The sequence below is a fragment of the Melanostigma gelatinosum genome (genome assembly GCF_949748355.1).
Source record: "Melanostigma gelatinosum genome assembly, chromosome: 21".
Classification (NCBI taxonomy): Eukaryota; Metazoa; Chordata; class Actinopteri; order Perciformes; family Zoarcidae; genus Melanostigma; species Melanostigma gelatinosum.
The window spans coordinates 8159480-8174832 of record NC_136654.1 but is presented as its reverse complement, the minus strand read 5'-3'; the positions used below and the strand labels follow the sequence as shown (position 1 = coordinate 8174832).

The following is a 15353-nucleotide window of genomic DNA, read 5'->3' as shown; positions in this document are numbered from 1 at the left end:
GCACTTGTTAGTAATTATATTTACAATACAGAGATACAGAAAGCTGTTCATCTTGCAAGTAATGAAGAGCTTACCTTTACTCTTTTGTTGGGTCCAATCCTGACATGCACACTCTCTAGTTGATTTGAGAGGTATACATCCACTGCTGACACAAACGACACACGGTTGTTGCCACGGTGATTATTGGTGGCTACTACCTGAAAGTGTTTCTCATTGATGCCGGGGTTCACACTCTCAGTAATGATGTAAGAGCATGTGCCCTGGAAATGGGCCAGTGCCCCATCATAGGTGATGTAGTGTGGATCGCCCGTAACAGTGCAAGTAGACATCTCATCTAAACAGCCCAGCTGGCCATTTATGATGGTGCACTCTTGTGTAGAGGTGCAAGATGCAGCAGAACAGCGCAGGTCATTGGGAGCATGGCATTCACACCGCTGGGAGCAACCCTCTGTCCAGAAGGATTCACCAGCCTGTAACATGTGAGAAAAACAGATGCAATAAAAATGATAATGTGCTACAACTACAGTTGGTCAAGGTACAATATGACAGTTGTGACACAATATATGTAGCACAATAAAGTAGAAAATAATTGGTTCTCTGTCAACAGTATTTCTAAATGTCTTGTTACTTGATCATTTTAGGCAAATGAGGATCGCTTTTTATTGAGCACACTGATGCTGGCTGATTAAAAAAGAAGACAAAAGGATTCTGATATCTGTGATATAAGAGAGTTGCTTGACCAAAGTGAAATGATTATGTGCAAATAAATCACAGAGACTGTCAGATGAATTATTCGGGCACAGTGATACAAATCTGGTTTCTTATCCATTTAGAGCTATATGACTTACATTATAGTAGAACCCGTCATATTGGCAGCCACAGCTTTCCACGGGGACACATCTTGTCCCACTCCTGAGAAAACCTTCATTACAGAAACATCCCTCAGAGCAGACCTGCTCACAGATGGCATCAACGCTGCTGGCACAGATGTGACCACAGTCGGTACCACACAGCTCATAATGGCTGTTGGCGGGACAGTCAAGTCCTTCATGAGAGAGGAATTAAATGATGCATGTCAGATGGTTGAAAATGATTCAGTAAATTAACATAGCCTACACGTAGATGCAGTAGGTCGAGACTTCTTTGATTGTTTCCTCGGCTGTTTAAATAGTGGATAAACAACACATTGACTCGTTGACTTACTGCAGGTGGTGTTCTGTCTCCAAGGGTAGATTCGAACATTAGCAGACTGACAGGCAGTGACGTACGTCTGAATGGCTCTGCACAGAAGATCTTGGCCTTCACTTCCCGACACACAAACATCAAACACGCAGTCCCTGAAATATGGCGCTGGGTTCACCTCCTCATGGCAGAAGCTTAAGGGGCCGTCAGATGCCTGAATCACCTGACATTGGGCTCTAGCAGGTAGCTCATTGTTGCATTGTGGGCAGGAGGAGCCACACCCATCACTGCAGGTGTAGTTGCTTGTCACTTTCCAGGCTGTCCCAAACTCCTGTGGAGTGGTAACCATCATTCCAGATGGGGTGTGGAAGTCATCATTTGGATTTCCATTGAAGTTTCCACAAAGTCCACATGTTTTTTGTCTGTAATGAAGACAATAATTAAATACACACAGAGTCAAAAATATGTTTATACATTGAAGCTACATGATTTAAACATTTGTAATAAAATATCTTTCAGAATGTAAACTAAAGCATTCAAACATGGGCTGCAGTAAATGGCAGTTACCTGTAACTTGGAGGTACAGAGACAGACACTGTACTATATCCATCGTACATGACCCTCAGGCCAAACTCAGCACTGACATATGTGCGAAATCCACTTGCATAGATTGCAAGACTTCCATTCAGGAGAATAGGTAAGCTTTTAGTTACTCCGTTCACCTTTAACAATGTACAAAGAAAATTGGATTAACAATCATAGATTTGTATTTTTGTTGCAACTATATGGTGCTTTTAAAAATGATAGTTGCAAACCCAGCATAGATTAAATATAGAGGGAAGGTCAGGAGAAAGAATATCTCTAACTATTCAGAATTTGTGTAACTCACCTGTACCACACCACTGCTCTCCCTCGACATGTGCACTCGATAGCCCCCGACATTCACAAAAACTTCTGCTGTGATTGAAACTGGCCGCCCTCTCCACGGCTCATTCTTAGCTTCCACAGAAAATTGGTGAAGCCCATGAGTGGCATTACAAAGGGTCGCCAAAACATAGCGGCAGGTTCCCTGGAAGTCATAGGCCTTGCGATCAAAAGTGAGGTAGTGGGGGTCACCAGAGGCAGAGCAGGTGCCATGAGGGTTGGGATGGCAGCCAAACTCACCCTCCACCACACGGCAGGACTCCTGGGGACCACAGGCGTTGGGGATACAGTGGACTGCCCCAGTAGTGCCATTACAGGAACACAAGCTCTGACATTCCTCACCATCCCAGAATCGCTCTCCTCCTCGTCGATAGCGTCCTTGGTGATGGCATCCGCAGGCTGTAGGTCGCACGCACTGGTTGCCATTAAGGATAAAACCATCATCACACTGGCACCCATCCTGACACACAGTGTCACAGACGAAAGGGAAAGAGAGGCTGGGGCAGGTGGAAGGACAAGAGCTTCCACAGACTTCATGATGGCTGTTTTGGGTGCAGGTTTGCTCTAGAGACGAAGACAGAATCAATTAATTTCGCAGTCATTTACATTATATCAAAACAACCTACACCAAAAGGGGGCACAGTGCTTACCACAGTGAGTTGCATTCCTCCAGCGTCCAACGGCAAAGCCCTGCTGTTGACACATCAGTGCATAATCTCGTAGGACCTCACATAGTGCTGATGCTGGATCTCTAGAGGCTCTAAGGATCCCCACACATGCATTCACATGCTGCTGGGAGTCCTCCATGGCCAAGCATTGGGCAAACGGCCCACGTGGTGAGCCAAGAATGGCACAGTACTCACGGGAATTGTTATGTGTTGTAGAGTCATGATTTACACTTTCCACACATTGTGCAGCGAGAGAGCCGTCCCGCCAACTGTCCCCAAAGTCCTGAGGGCTGGTGACCAGAATGCCGTTGGGTGTGCGGAAGTCGTCACGTGGCTGGCCATTGTAATTACCACAGAGTCCACCTAATGAACCGTTGTAGATACCAGGTGCAGTGACACGCACAAAGTGAGGCCAAACTGTCTGCACAGTTACACCAAAGGAAGTGCGAATGATGATACTGTGAATGCTGCTCTGGTAGATTTGGATTCGGTTGGATGCCGAGCTGAATGGTAGTCTTATCCGCTGACCGTCAACCTAAAGGGCCATTTGAACAGTAGATCAAATTACTTTGTAGTTCACAAGATTTAAACAAAGGTATGTGCTGTTAAATATTCAGAAGAAACGATTAAATCATTAAAGAACCTAAAACAGTTGTAATAATATTCATATTACTAAACTTTCTCACGTCAGCAATCCTTTTGTCAAATTTGTCTTCATTAGAGTTCAAATGCCTAACTTTTAAAATGTTGGATGTAACACATCGGAATCTGTCTTGTCAAAAAAGTTCCAATCACTTACCTCTACTCTGCTGCTCGCCATCTCAATAGACACGTGTGTTCCCTCTGCCTCAAACTTTAGCAACCTGGAAAAACCCTGCTGGCCTCTGGGCAGTTTTTCTGCTGTCACCACAAAATGTGGGAAACTAGACAATCCCATTACTTTGGCAAGGGTCAATCGACACGCCCCAGGATACAGGTATGTCAAACCATCAAACGTTTGATATGACACTGGGCCTTTTATCCAGCATGTTCCATAGCTGTTAGGTCTGCATCCTCTTTCTCCCTCCTCCACACTGCATGATTCAAGTGGACCACAACCATGGGAACGGCAAGTCATGGAGCCATAACTGCAGCTACAACGTCTCCCACAGTCGTTGTCTAGTATTACAGTTTCTCCAGAGCGGTAGTAGCGACCCTCAAAGCTGCAGCCACACTCAGCATGAGGGATGCAGACCCCACCACTAAGTATGTAGCCTGAATTGCAGATGCAGCTCTCCTGGACAGGAAGAGGGCAGTCGAAGGTAGAATTGGGGCTGACACAGGTAGCTGGACATGCTGTGCCTCGCGGCTCAAAGTGGCTGTTTGCTGGGCATTGGATTTCTAGACAAAAGAAAACAAGATGTATCTTGACATCATGACAGCCCAAGGATTATATGAAATAATGTTTTTGACTGACAGACATACCACAGAAGCCTTGCCTCCTCCAGCTTGGCAGCTGTACACCATTCTGTTGACACCGACTTGCATACACATTTAGGGCTTGGCACAGAATGGGTTGATATCCTTCTCCTACACACAGATCATACACACAGCTTTGCAAAAAGGTCTGTGGGGGAAGTTGTTGATGGCAAGCGGCAAAAGGTCCAGAAGTGCTCTGGAGGATACCACAATGAGCAGTATTGCTGTATAAAGCTGTCTGAGCCTCAGTACAGGCAGCACAGCTCAGACCTCCACACTGTGCCTCACAACCAGGCTCATTGTCTCCCAATGCTTGCCAACTGTTGGCAAAATCCACATCAGAGCTGACAACTTGTCCTTGGCGGGTTTGAAAGTCATCCCTGTGATCATTGTTGAAGTTTCCACACAGGCCACATGTTGCACTCTGGTAAGTGTAGGGCACCCTGATCCGAACATAATGATTTGTGTCATAAGACACCTCCAAGCCAAAGTCAGTACTGACGATCACAGAAAAACCTGACTCGTAAACCTGGACCATGCCATTGTTGAGAGAGAATGGAGTGTCTGCGAAGATGCCATTAACCTGTAAACACACCAACAAGCAAAGACATAGTTGTAAAAATATGAACAAAATTAATATATCACAGCAAGTGGAGACTTATTTCTTAATACCAACCTTAACTGCACCACGACGTCCCTTGACAAGCTCAATGGTTTCATTATAGACAAACACTTTGACCAGTCGTGTCCAGGAAACACGAGTGCTGCCCCGATGCTCGTTCTTGCCCTCTACTCTATAGTAGGGCAACCCACGACCACATTGCTCAGAGAGAACATAAGTGCAGGTGCCTTGGAAGTGAAACACTGTGTTATCGAAGGTATAGTAATGTGGATCACCACTGATGGTGCAGGTGCCTCTCCGCACCGTCTGGCAGGTGAACTGAAAGGCAGTAGGTTGGCAGATTTGGGAAAAGGAGCAGCGTTGGTTGTGACACTGCAGGCCTGCTGAGGTGCAGGTGCACTTCTGTGCACAGGTACTGTCACTCCAGAATGTGTCACCAAGCTGCACGGATTCATCTTCAGAAGAAAGAAAGGAAAAGTTCACTTCACGGAATAGACTGAAACGTGTCGACACTATTACTTTTAAAACATTCGACATTTGACTTTACGGTAATTTGTTGTGGACAATTTTGCCTTTGTTTTTACAATAAACAATAGAACGGTGACAAAAATTAGGGGATAAAGAAGAGGATGCCTTGCAAGAAAAGTCGTCAACCGCCTTACTTGAGACATTACATTGTCACCTTTTGAGAACTGCTTTGGTATGAAATGAAAAAACTTAACTTGCAATGCAATGCAATTCAATTGTATTGCATTGCAATTATATTGCATTGCAATATATATTCTAATGTAATAGCAGTATGTACATTATACTCAGCTGTCTGCAGCAAAATACACTGTTTATTTAGTTCAACAAACACTTAATACATAGGAGTGGTGATCACATATCCACATTACTGTAAAGAACTATATGGTGACCACCCTCTGGTTCTGATCTTACCATTGTAAGGACAGCCTCCTGATCCATGGTCTGGTCTGGCGGTTGTTGTTGTTATGGCAGTTGTTGTTGGGGCTGCAGTTGTTGATGTTGGGGTGGAAGTTGTTGTTGGGGCTACAGTTGTTGATGTTGGGGGAGCAGTTGTTGTTGGGGTGGCGGTTGTTGTCAGGGCTGCAGTTGTTGATGTTGGGGTGACGGTTGTTGTTGTTGGGGCTGCAGTTGTTGGGGTGGCGGTTGTTGTTGTTATGGCAGTTGTTGATGTTGGGGTGGCGGTTGTTGTTATGGCAGTTGTTGGGGCTGCAGTTGTTGTTGTTGGGGTGGCGGTCGTTGTTATGGCAGTTGTTGTTGGGGCTGCAGTTGTTGATGTTGGGGTGGCAGTTGTTGTTATGGCAGTTGTTGTTGGGGCTGCAGTTGTTGATGTTGGGGGAGCAGTTGTTGTTGGGGCGGCGGTCGTTGTTATGGCAGTTGTTGTTGGGGCTGCAGTTGTTGATGTTGGGGTGGCAGTTGTTGTTATGGCAGTTGTTGTTGGGGCTGCAGTTGTTGATGTTGGGGGAGCAGTTGTTGTTGTTGGGGTGGCGGTTGTTGTTATGGCAGTTGTTGTCGGGGCTGCAGTTGTTGATGTTGGGGTGGCGGTTGTTGTTGTTATGGCAGTTGTTGATGTTGGGGTGGCGGTTATTGTTGTTATGGCAGTTGTTGTTGGGGCTGCAGTTGTTGTTGTTGGGGTGGCGGTTGTTGGGGTGGCGGTCGTTGTTATGGCAGTTGTTGTTGGGGCTGCAGTTGTTGATGTTGGGGTGGCAGTTGTTGTTGGGGCAGCAGTTGTTGTTGGGGCAGCTGTTGTTGGGGCAGCAGTTGTTGTTGGGGCTGCAGTTGTTGTTGGGGCAGCAGTTGTTGTTGGGGCTGCAGTTGTTGTTGGGGCTGCAGTTGTTGTTGGGGCAGCAGTTGTTGTTGGGGAAGCAGTTGTTGTTGGGGCTGCAGTTGTTGTTGGGGCAGCAGTTGTTGTTGGGGCAGCAGTTGTTGTTGGTGCTGCAGTTGTTGTTGGGGCTGTAGTTGTTGTTGGGGCTGCAGTTGTTGTTGGGGCAGCTGTTGTTGTTGGGGCTGCAGTTGTTGTTGGGGCAGCAGTTGTTGTTGGGGCAGCAGTTGTTGTTGGGGCAGCAGTTGTTGTTGGGGCAGCAGTTGTTGTTGGGGCAGCAGTTGTTGTTGGGGCAGCAGTTGTTGTTGGGGCTGCAGTTGTTGTTGGGGCAGCAGTTGTTGTTGGGGCAGCTGTTGTTGTTGGGGCAGCAGTTGTTGGGGCAGCAGTTGTTGGGGCAGCAGTTGTTGTTGGGGCTGCAGTTGTTGTTGGGGCTGCAGTTGTTGTTGGGGCTGTAGTTGTTGTTGGGGCTGCAGTTGTTGTTGGGGCAGCTGTTGTTGTTGGGGCTGCAGTTGTTGTTGGAGCTGCAGTTGTTGTTGGGGCTGTAGTTGTTGTTGGGGCTGCAGTTGTTGTTGGGGCAGCTGTTGTTGTTGGGGCTGCCGTTGTTGGGGCAGCAGTTGTTGTTGGGGAAGCAGTTGTTGTTGGGGCAGCAGTTGTTGTTGGGGCAGCAGTTGTTGTTGGGGCTGCAGTTGTTGTTGGGGCAGCAGTTGTTGTTGGGGCAGCTGTTGTTGTTGGGGCTGCAGTTGTTGTTGGGGCTGCAGTTGTTGTTGGGGCAACTGTTGTTGTTGGGGCAGCAGTTGTTGTTGGGGAAGCAGTTGTTGTTGGGGCTGCAGTTGTTGTTGGGGCAGCAGTTGTTGTTGGGGCTGCAGTTGTTGTTGGGGCAGCAGTTGTTGTTGGGGCAGCAGTTTTTGTTGGGGCTGCAGTTGTTGTTGGGGCTGTAGTTGTTGTTGGGGCTGTAGTTGTTGTTGGGGCTGCAGTTGTTGTTGGGGCAGCTGTTGTTGTTGGGGCAGCAGTTGTTGTTGGGGCTGTAGTTGTTGTTGGGGCTGCAGTTGTTGTTGGGGCAGCAGTTGTTGTTGGGGCTGCAGTTGTTGTTGGGGAAGCAGTTGTTGTTGGGGCTGCAGTTGTTGTTGGGGCTGCAGTTGTTGTTGGGGCAGCAGTTGTTGTTGGGGCTGCAGTTGTTGTTGGGGAAGCAGTTGTTGTTGGGGCAGCAGTTGTTGTTGGGGCAGCAGTTGTTGTTTGGGCAGCAGTTGTTGTTGGGGCAGCAGTTGTTGTTGGGGCTGCAGTTGTTGTTGGGGCTGCAGTTGTTGTTGGGGCAGCAGTTGTTGTTGGGGCTGCAGTTGTTGTTGGGGCAGCTGTTGTTGTTGGGGCTGCAGTTGTTGTTGGGGCAGCAGTTGTTGTTGGGGCTGCAGTTGTTGTTGGGGCAGCAGTTGTTGTTGGGGCTGCAGTTGTTGTTGGGGCTGTAGTTGTTGGGGCTGCAGTTGTTGTTGGGGCAGCTGTTGTTGTTGGGGCTGCAGTTGTTGTTGGGGCAGCTGTTGTTGTTGGGGCTGCAGTTGTTGTTGGGGCAGCAGTTGTTGTTGGGGCAGCAGTTGTTGTTGGGGCAGCAGTTGTTGTTGGGGCTGCAGTTGTTGTTGGGGCAGCAGTTGTTGTTGGGGCAGCTGTTGTTGTTGGGGCAGCAGTTGTTGGGGCAGCAGTTGTTGTTGGGGCTGCAGTTGTTGTTGGGGCTGCAGTTGTTGTTGGGGCTGTAGTTGTTGTTGGGGCTGCAGTTGTTGTTGGGGCAGCTGTTGTTGTTGGGGCTGCAGTTGTTGTTGGAGCTGCAGTTGTTGTTGGGGCTGTAGTTGTTGTTGGGGCTACAGTTGTTGTTGGGGCAGCTGTTGTTGTTGGGGCTGCAGTTGTTGGGGCAGCAGTTGTTGTTGGGGAAGCAGTTGTTGTTGGGGCAGCAGTTGTTGTTGGGGCAGCAGTTGTTGTTGGGGCTGCAGTTGTTGTTGGGGCAGCAGTTGTTGTTGGGGTAGCAGTTGTTGTTGGGGCTGCAGTTGTTGTTGGGGCAGCAGTTGTTGTTGGGGCTGCAGTTGTTGTTGGGGCAGCAGTTGTTGTTGGGGTAGCAGTTGTTGTTGGGGCTGCAGTTGTTGTTGGGGCAGCAGTTGTTGTTGGGGCTGCAGTTGTTGTTGGGGCAGCAGTTGTTGTTGGGGCAGCAGTTGTTGTTGGGGCTGCAGTTGTTGTTGGGGCTGTAGTTGTTGTTGGGGCTGCAGTTGTTGTTGGGGCAGCTGTTGTTGTTGGGGCAGCAGTTGTTGTTGGGGCTGTAGTTGTTGTTGGGGCTGCAGTTGTTGTTGGGGCAGCAGTTGTTGTTGGGGCTGCAGTTGTTGTTGGGGCTGCAGTTGTTGTTGGGGCTGCAGTTGTTGTTGGGGCAGCAGTTGTTGTTGGGGCTGCAGTTGTTGTTGGGGCTGCAGTTGTTGTTGGGGCAGCAGTTGTTGTTGGGGCAGCAGTTGTTGTTGGGGCAGCAGTTGTTGTTGGGGCTGCAGTTGTTGTTGGGGCAGCAGTTGTTGTTGGGGCTGCAGTTGTTGTTGGGGCTGCAGTTGTTGTTGGGGCTGCAGTTGTTGTTGGGGCAGCAGTTGTTGTTGGGGCTGCAGTTGTTGTTGGGGCAGCAGTTGTTGTTGGGGCAGCAGTTGTTGTTGGGGCTGCAGTTGTTGTTGGGGCAGCAGTTGTTGTTGGGGCTGCAGTTGTTGTTGGGGCTGTAGTTGTTGGGGCTGCAGTTGTTGTTGGGGCAGCTGTTGTTGTTGGGGCTGCAGTTGTTGTTGGGGCAGCTGTTGTTGTTGGGGCTGCTGTTGTTGTTGGGGCAGCAGTTGTTGTTGGGGCAGCAGTTGTTGTTGGGGCAGCAGTTGTTGTTGGGGCAGCAGTTGTTGTTGGGGCAGCAGTTGTTGTTGGGGCAGCAGTTGTTGTTGGGGCTGCAGTTGTTGTTGGGGCAGCAGTTGTTGTTGGGGCAGCAGTTGTTGGGGCAGCAGTTGTTGTTGGGGCTGCAGTTGTTGTTGGGGCTGCAGTTGTTGTTGGGGCTGCAGTTGTTGTTGGGGCTGTAGTTGTTGTTGGGGCTGCAGTTGTTGTTGGGGCAGCTGTTGTTGTTGGGGCTGCAGTTGTTGTTGGAGCTGCAGTTGTTGTTGGGGCTGTAGTTGTTGTTGGGGCTGCAGTTGTTGTTGGGGCAGCTGTTGTTGTTGGGGCTGCAGTTGTTGGGGCAGAAGTTGTTGTTGGGGAAGCAGTTGTTGTTGGGGCAGCAGTTGTTGTTGGGGCAGCAGTTGTTGTTGGGGCTGCAGTTGTTGTTGGGGCAGCAGTTGTTGTTGGGGTAGCAGTTGTTGTTGGGGCTGCAGTTGTTGTTGGGGCAGCAGTTGTTGTTGGGGCTGCAGTTGTTGTTGGGGCAGCAGTTGTTGTTGGGGTAGCAGTTGTTGTTGGGGCTGCAGTTGTTGTTGGGGCAGCAGTTGTTGTTGGGGCTGCAGTTGTTGTTGGGGCAGCAGTTGTTGTTGGGGCAGCAGTTGTTGTTGGGGCTGCAGTTGTTATTGGGGCTGTAGTTGTTGTTGGGGCTGTAGTTGTTGTTGGGGAAGCAGTTGTTGTTGGGGCAGCAGTTGTTGTTGGGGCAGCAGTTGTTGTTGGGGCTGCAGTTGTTGTTGGGGCAGCAGTTGTTGTTGGGGTAGCAGTTGTTGTTGGGGCTGCAGTTGTTGTTGGGGCAGCAGTTGTTGTTGGGGCTGCAGTTGTTGTTGGGGCAGCAGTTGTTGTTGGGGTAGCAGTTGTTGTTGGGGCTGCAGTTGTTGTTGGGGCAGCAGTTGTTGTTGGGGCTGCAGTTGTTGTTGGGGCAGCAGTTGTTGTTGGGGCAGCAGTTGTTGTTGGGGCTGCAGTTGTTATTGGGGCTGTAGTTGTTGTTGGGGCTGTAGTTGTTGTTGGGGCTGCAGTTGTTGTTGGGGCAGCTGTTGTTGTTGGGGCAGCAGTTGTTGTTGGGGCTGCAGTTGTTGTTGGGGCAGCAGTTGTTGTTGGGGCTGCAGTTGTTGTTGGGGAAGCAGTTGTTGTTGGGGCTGCAGTTGTTGTTGGGGCTGCAGTTGTTGTTGGGGCAGCAGTTGTTGTTGGGGCTGCAGTTGTTGTTGGGGCAGCAGTTGTTGTTGGGGCTGCAGTTGTTGTTGGGGCAGCTGTTGTTGTTGGGGCTGCAGTTGTTGTTGGGGCAGCAGTTGTTGTTGGGGCTGCAGTTGTTGTTGGGGCAGCAGTTGTTGTTGGGGCTGCAGTTGTTGTTGGGGCTGTAGTTGTTGGGGCTGCAGTTGTTGTTGGGGCAGCTGTTGTTGTTGGGGCAGCAGTTGTTGTTGGGGCAGCAGTTGTTGTTGGGGCTGCAGTTGTTGTTGGGGCAGCAGTTGTTGTTGGGGCAGCTGTTGTTGTTGGGGCAGCAGTTGTTGGGGCAGCAGTTGTTGTTGGGGCTGCAGTTGTTGTTGGGGCTGTAGTTGTTGTTGGGGCTGCAGTTGTTGTTGGGGCAGCTGTTGTTGTTGGGGCTGCAGTTGTTGTTGGAGCTGCAGTTGTTGTTGGGGCTGTAGTTGTTGTTGGGGCTGCAGTTGTTGTTGGGGCAGCTGTTGTTGTTGGGGCTGCAGTTGTTGGGGCAGCAGTTGTTGTTGGGGAAGCAGTTGTTGTTGGGGCAGCAGTTGTTGTTGGGGCAGCAGTTGTTGTTGGGGCTGCAGTTGTTGTTGGGGCAGCAGTTGTTGTTGGGGTAGCAGTTGTTGTTGGGGCTGCAGTTGTTGTTGGGGCAGCAGTTGTTGTTGGGGCTGCAGTTGTTGTTGGGCCAGCAGTTGTTGTTGGGGTAGCAGTTGTTGTTGGGGCTGCAGTTGTTGTTGGGGCAGCAGTTGTTGTTGGGGCTGCAGTTGTTGTTGGGGCAGCAGTTGTTGTTGGGGCAGCAGTTGTTGTTGGGGCTGCAGTTGTTGTTGGGGCTGTAGTTGTTGTTGGGGCTGCAGTTGTTGTTGGGGCAGCTGTTGTTGTTGGGGCAGCAGTTGTTGTTGGGGCTGTAGTTGTTGTTGGGGCTGCAGTTGTTGTTGGGGCAGCAGTTGTTGTTGGGGCTGCAGTTGTTGTTGGGGAAGCAGTTGTTGGGGCTGCAGTTGTTGTTGGGGCTGCAGTTGTTGTTGGGGCAGCAGTTGTTGTTGGGGCTGCAGTTGTTGTTGGGGAAGCAGTTGTTGTTGGGGCTGCAGTTGTTGTTGGGGCAGCAGTTGTTGTTGGGGCAGCTGTTGTTGTTGGGGCAGCAGTTGTTGGGGCAGCAGTTGTTGTTGGGGCTGCAGTTGTTGTTGGGGCTGTAGTTGTTGTTGGGGCTGCAGTTGTTGTTGGGGCAGCTGTTGTTGTTGGGGCTGCAGTTGTTGTTGGAGCTGCAGTTGTTGTTGGGGCTGTAGTTGTTGTTGGGGCTGCAGTTGTTGTTGGGGCAGCTGTTGTTGTTGGGGCTGCAGTTGTTGGGGCAGCAGTTGTTGTTGGGGAAGCAGTTGTTGTTGGGGCAGCAGTTGTTGTTGGGGCAGCAGTTGTTGTTGGGGCTGCAGTTGTTGTTGGGGCAGCAGTTGTTGTTGGGGTAGCAGTTGTTGTTGGGGCTGCAGTTGTTGTTGGGGCAGCAGTTGTTGTTGGGGCTGCAGTTGTTGTTGGGCCAGCAGTTGTTGTTGGGGTAGCAGTTGTTGTTGGGGCTGCAGTTGTTGTTGGGGCAGCAGTTGTTGTTGGGGCTGCAGTTGTTGTTGGGGCAGCAGTTGTTGTTGGGGCAGCAGTTGTTGTTGGGGCTGCAGTTGTTGTTGGGGCTGTAGTTGTTGTTGGGGCTGCAGTTGTTGTTGGGGCAGCTGTTGTTGTTGGGGCAGCAGTTGTTGTTGGGGCTGTAGTTGTTGTTGGGGCTGCAGTTGTTGTTGGGGCAGCAGTTGTTGTTGGGGCTGCAGTTGTTGTTGGGGAAGCAGTTGTTGGGGCTGCAGTTGTTGTTGGGGCTGCAGTTGTTGTTGGGGCAGCAGTTGTTGTTGGGGCTGCAGTTGTTGTTGGGGAAGCAGTTGTTGTAGGGGCAGCAGTTGTTGTTGGGGCAGCAGTTGTTGTTGGGGCTGCAGTTGTTGTTGGGGCAGCAGTTGTTGTTGGGGCAGCAGTTGTTGTTGGGGCTGCAGTTGTTGTTGGGGCTGCAGTTGTTGTTGGGGCAGCAGTTGTTGTTGGGGCTGCAGTTGTTGTTGGGGCAGCTGTTGTTGTTGGGGCTGCAGTTGTTGTTGGGGCAGCAGTTGTTGTTGGGGCTGCAGTTGTTGTTGGGGCAGCAGTTGTTGTTGGGGCTGCAGTTGTTGTTGGGGCTGTAGTTGTTGGGGCTGCAGTTGTTGTTGGGGCAGCTGTTGTTGTTGGGGCTGCAGTTGTTGTTGGGGCTGCAGTTGTTGTTGGGGCTGTAGTTGTTGTTGGGGCAGCTGTTGTTGTTGGGGCTGCAGTTGTTGGGGCAGCAGTTGTTGTTGGGGCAGCAGTTGTTGTTGGGGAAGCAGTTGTTGTTGGGGCAGCAGTTGTTGTTGGGGCTGCAGTTGTTGTTGGGGCAGCAGTTGTTGTTGGGGCAGCTGTTGTTGTTGGGGCAGCTGTTGTTGTTGGGGCTGCAGTTGTTGTTGGGGCAGCAGTTGTTGTTGGGGCTGCAGTTGTTGTTGGGGCTGTAGTTGTTGTTGGGGCTGCAGTTGTTGTTGGGGCAGCTGTTGTTGTTGGGGCTGCAGTTGTTGTTGGGGCTGTAGTTGTTGTTGGGGCTGCAGTTGTTGTTGGGGCAGCTGTTGTTGTTGGGGCTGCAGTTGTTGTTGGGGCTGTAGTTGTTGTTGGGGCTGCAGTTGTTGTTGGGGCAGCTGTTGTTGTTGGGGCTGCAGTTGTTGTTGGGGCTGCAGTTGTTGTTGGGGCTGTAGTTGTTGTTGGGGCTGCAGTTGTTGTTGGGGCAGCTGTTGTTGTTGGGGCTGCAGTTGTTGTTGGGGCAGCAGTTGTTGTTGAGGAAGCAGTTGTTGTTGGGGCAGCTGTTGTTGTTGGGGCAGCAGTTGTTGTTGGGGCAGCAGTTGTTGTTGGGGCAGCTGTTGTTGTTGGGGCAGCAGTTGTTGTTGGGGCTGCAGTTGTTGTTGGGGCAGCTGTTGTTGTTGGGGCAGCAGTTGTTGTTGGGGCTGCAGTTGTTGTTGGGGCTGTAGTTGTTGTTGGGGCTGCAGTTGTTGTTGGGGCAGCTGTTGTTGTTGGGGCAGCAGTTGTTGTTGGGGCTGCAGTTGTTGTTGGGGCAGCAGTTGTTGTTGGGTCAGCAGTTGTTGTTGGGGCAGCAGTTGTTGTTGGGGCAGCAGTTGTTGTTGGGGCTGCAGTTGTTGTTGGGGCAGCAGTTGTTGTTGGGGCAGCTGTTGTTGTTGGGGCAGCAGTTGTTGTTGGGGCTGCAGTTGTTGTTGGGGCAGCTGTTGTTGTTGGGGCAGCTGTTGTTGTTGGGGCAGCAGTTGTTGTTGGGGCTGCAGTTGTTGTTGGGGCTGCAGTTGTTGTTGGGGCAGCTGTTGTTGTTGGGGCAGCAGTTGTTGTTGTTGGGGCTGCAGTTGTTGTTGGGGCAGCTGTTGTTGTTGGGGCTGCAGTTGTTGTTGGGGCAGCAGTTGTTGTTGGGGCAGCAGTTGTTGTTGGGGCAGCAGTTGTTGTTGGGGCTGCAGTTGTTGTTGGGGCAGCAGTTGTTGTTGGGGCAGCAGTTGTTGTTGGGGCTGCAGTTGTTGTTGGGGCTGTAGTTGTTGTTGGGGCTGCAGTTGTTGTTGGGGCAGCAGTTGTTGTTGGGGCAGCAGTTGTTGTTGGGGCTGCAGTTGTTGTTGGGGCTGCAGTTGTTGTTGGGGAAGCAGTTGTTGTTGGGGCAGCAGTTGTTGTTGGGGCAGCAGTTGTTGTTGGGGCTGCAGTTGTTGTTGGGGAAGCAGTTGTTGTTGGGGCTGCAGTTGTTGTTGGGGCAGCAGTTGTTGTTGGGGCTGCAGTTGTTGTTGGGGCAGCAGTTGTTGTTGGGGCAGCAGTTGTTGTTGGGGCTGCAGTTGTTGTTGGGGAAGCAGTTGTTGTTGGGGCAGCAGTTGTTGTTGGGGCAGCAGTTGTTGTTGGGGCTGCAGTTGTTGTTGGGGCAGCAGTTGTTGTTGGGGCAGCAGTTGTTGTTGGGGCTGCAGTTGTTGTTGGGGCTGCAGTTGTTGTTGGGGCAGCAGTTGTTGTTGGGGCAGCTGTTGTTGTTGGGGCTGCAGTTGTTGTTGGGGCAGCAGTTGTTGTTGGGGCTGCAGTTGTTGTTGGGGCAGCAGTTGTTGTTGGGGCTGCAGTTGTTGTTGGGGCTGTAGTTGTTGGGGCTGCAGTTGTTGTTGGGGCAGCTGTTGTTGTTGGGGCTGCAGTTGTTGTTGGGGCTGCAGTTGTTGTTGGGGCTGTAGTTGTTGTTGGGGCAGCTGTTGTTGTTGGGGCTGCAGTTGTTGGGGCAGCAGTTGTTGTTGGGGCAGCAGTTGTTGTTGGGGAAGCAGTTGTTGTTGGGGCAGCAGTTGTTGTTGGGGCTGCAGTTGTTGTTGGGGCAGCAGTTGTTGTTGGGGCAGCTGTTGTTGTTGGGGCAGCAGTTGTTGTTGGGGCTGCAGTTGTTGTTGGGGCAGCTGTTGTTGTTGGGGCAGCAGTTGTTGTTGGGGCTGCAGTTGTTGTTGGGGCTGTAGTTGTTGTTGGGGCTGCAGTTGTT

General features: G+C 50.9%; 1 protein-coding gene across 1 annotated transcript in view; it reads right to left on the bottom strand.

The window, feature by feature from the left end:
• LOC306795516 (alpha-tectorin-like) overlaps nt 1-15353 on the bottom strand; it is a gene marked incomplete at its 5' end in the record, with an annotated part of 173979 nt that overhangs the window by 3769 nt on the left and 154857 nt on the right. Inside the window, 9 exons of the mRNA XM_079294048.1 lie at nt 75-470; nt 849-1045; nt 1204-1604; nt 1750-1904; nt 2072-2670; nt 2757-3309; nt 3574-4154; nt 4239-4815; nt 4909-5309. Coding sequence (XP_079150174.1) covers nt 75-470; nt 849-1045; nt 1204-1604; nt 1750-1904; nt 2072-2670; nt 2757-3309; nt 3574-4154; nt 4239-4815; nt 4909-5309 — 3860 coding nt within the window. The remainder of the gene's footprint in view (nt 1-74; nt 471-848; nt 1046-1203; nt 1605-1749; nt 1905-2071; nt 2671-2756; nt 3310-3573; nt 4155-4238; nt 4816-4908; nt 5310-15353) is intronic.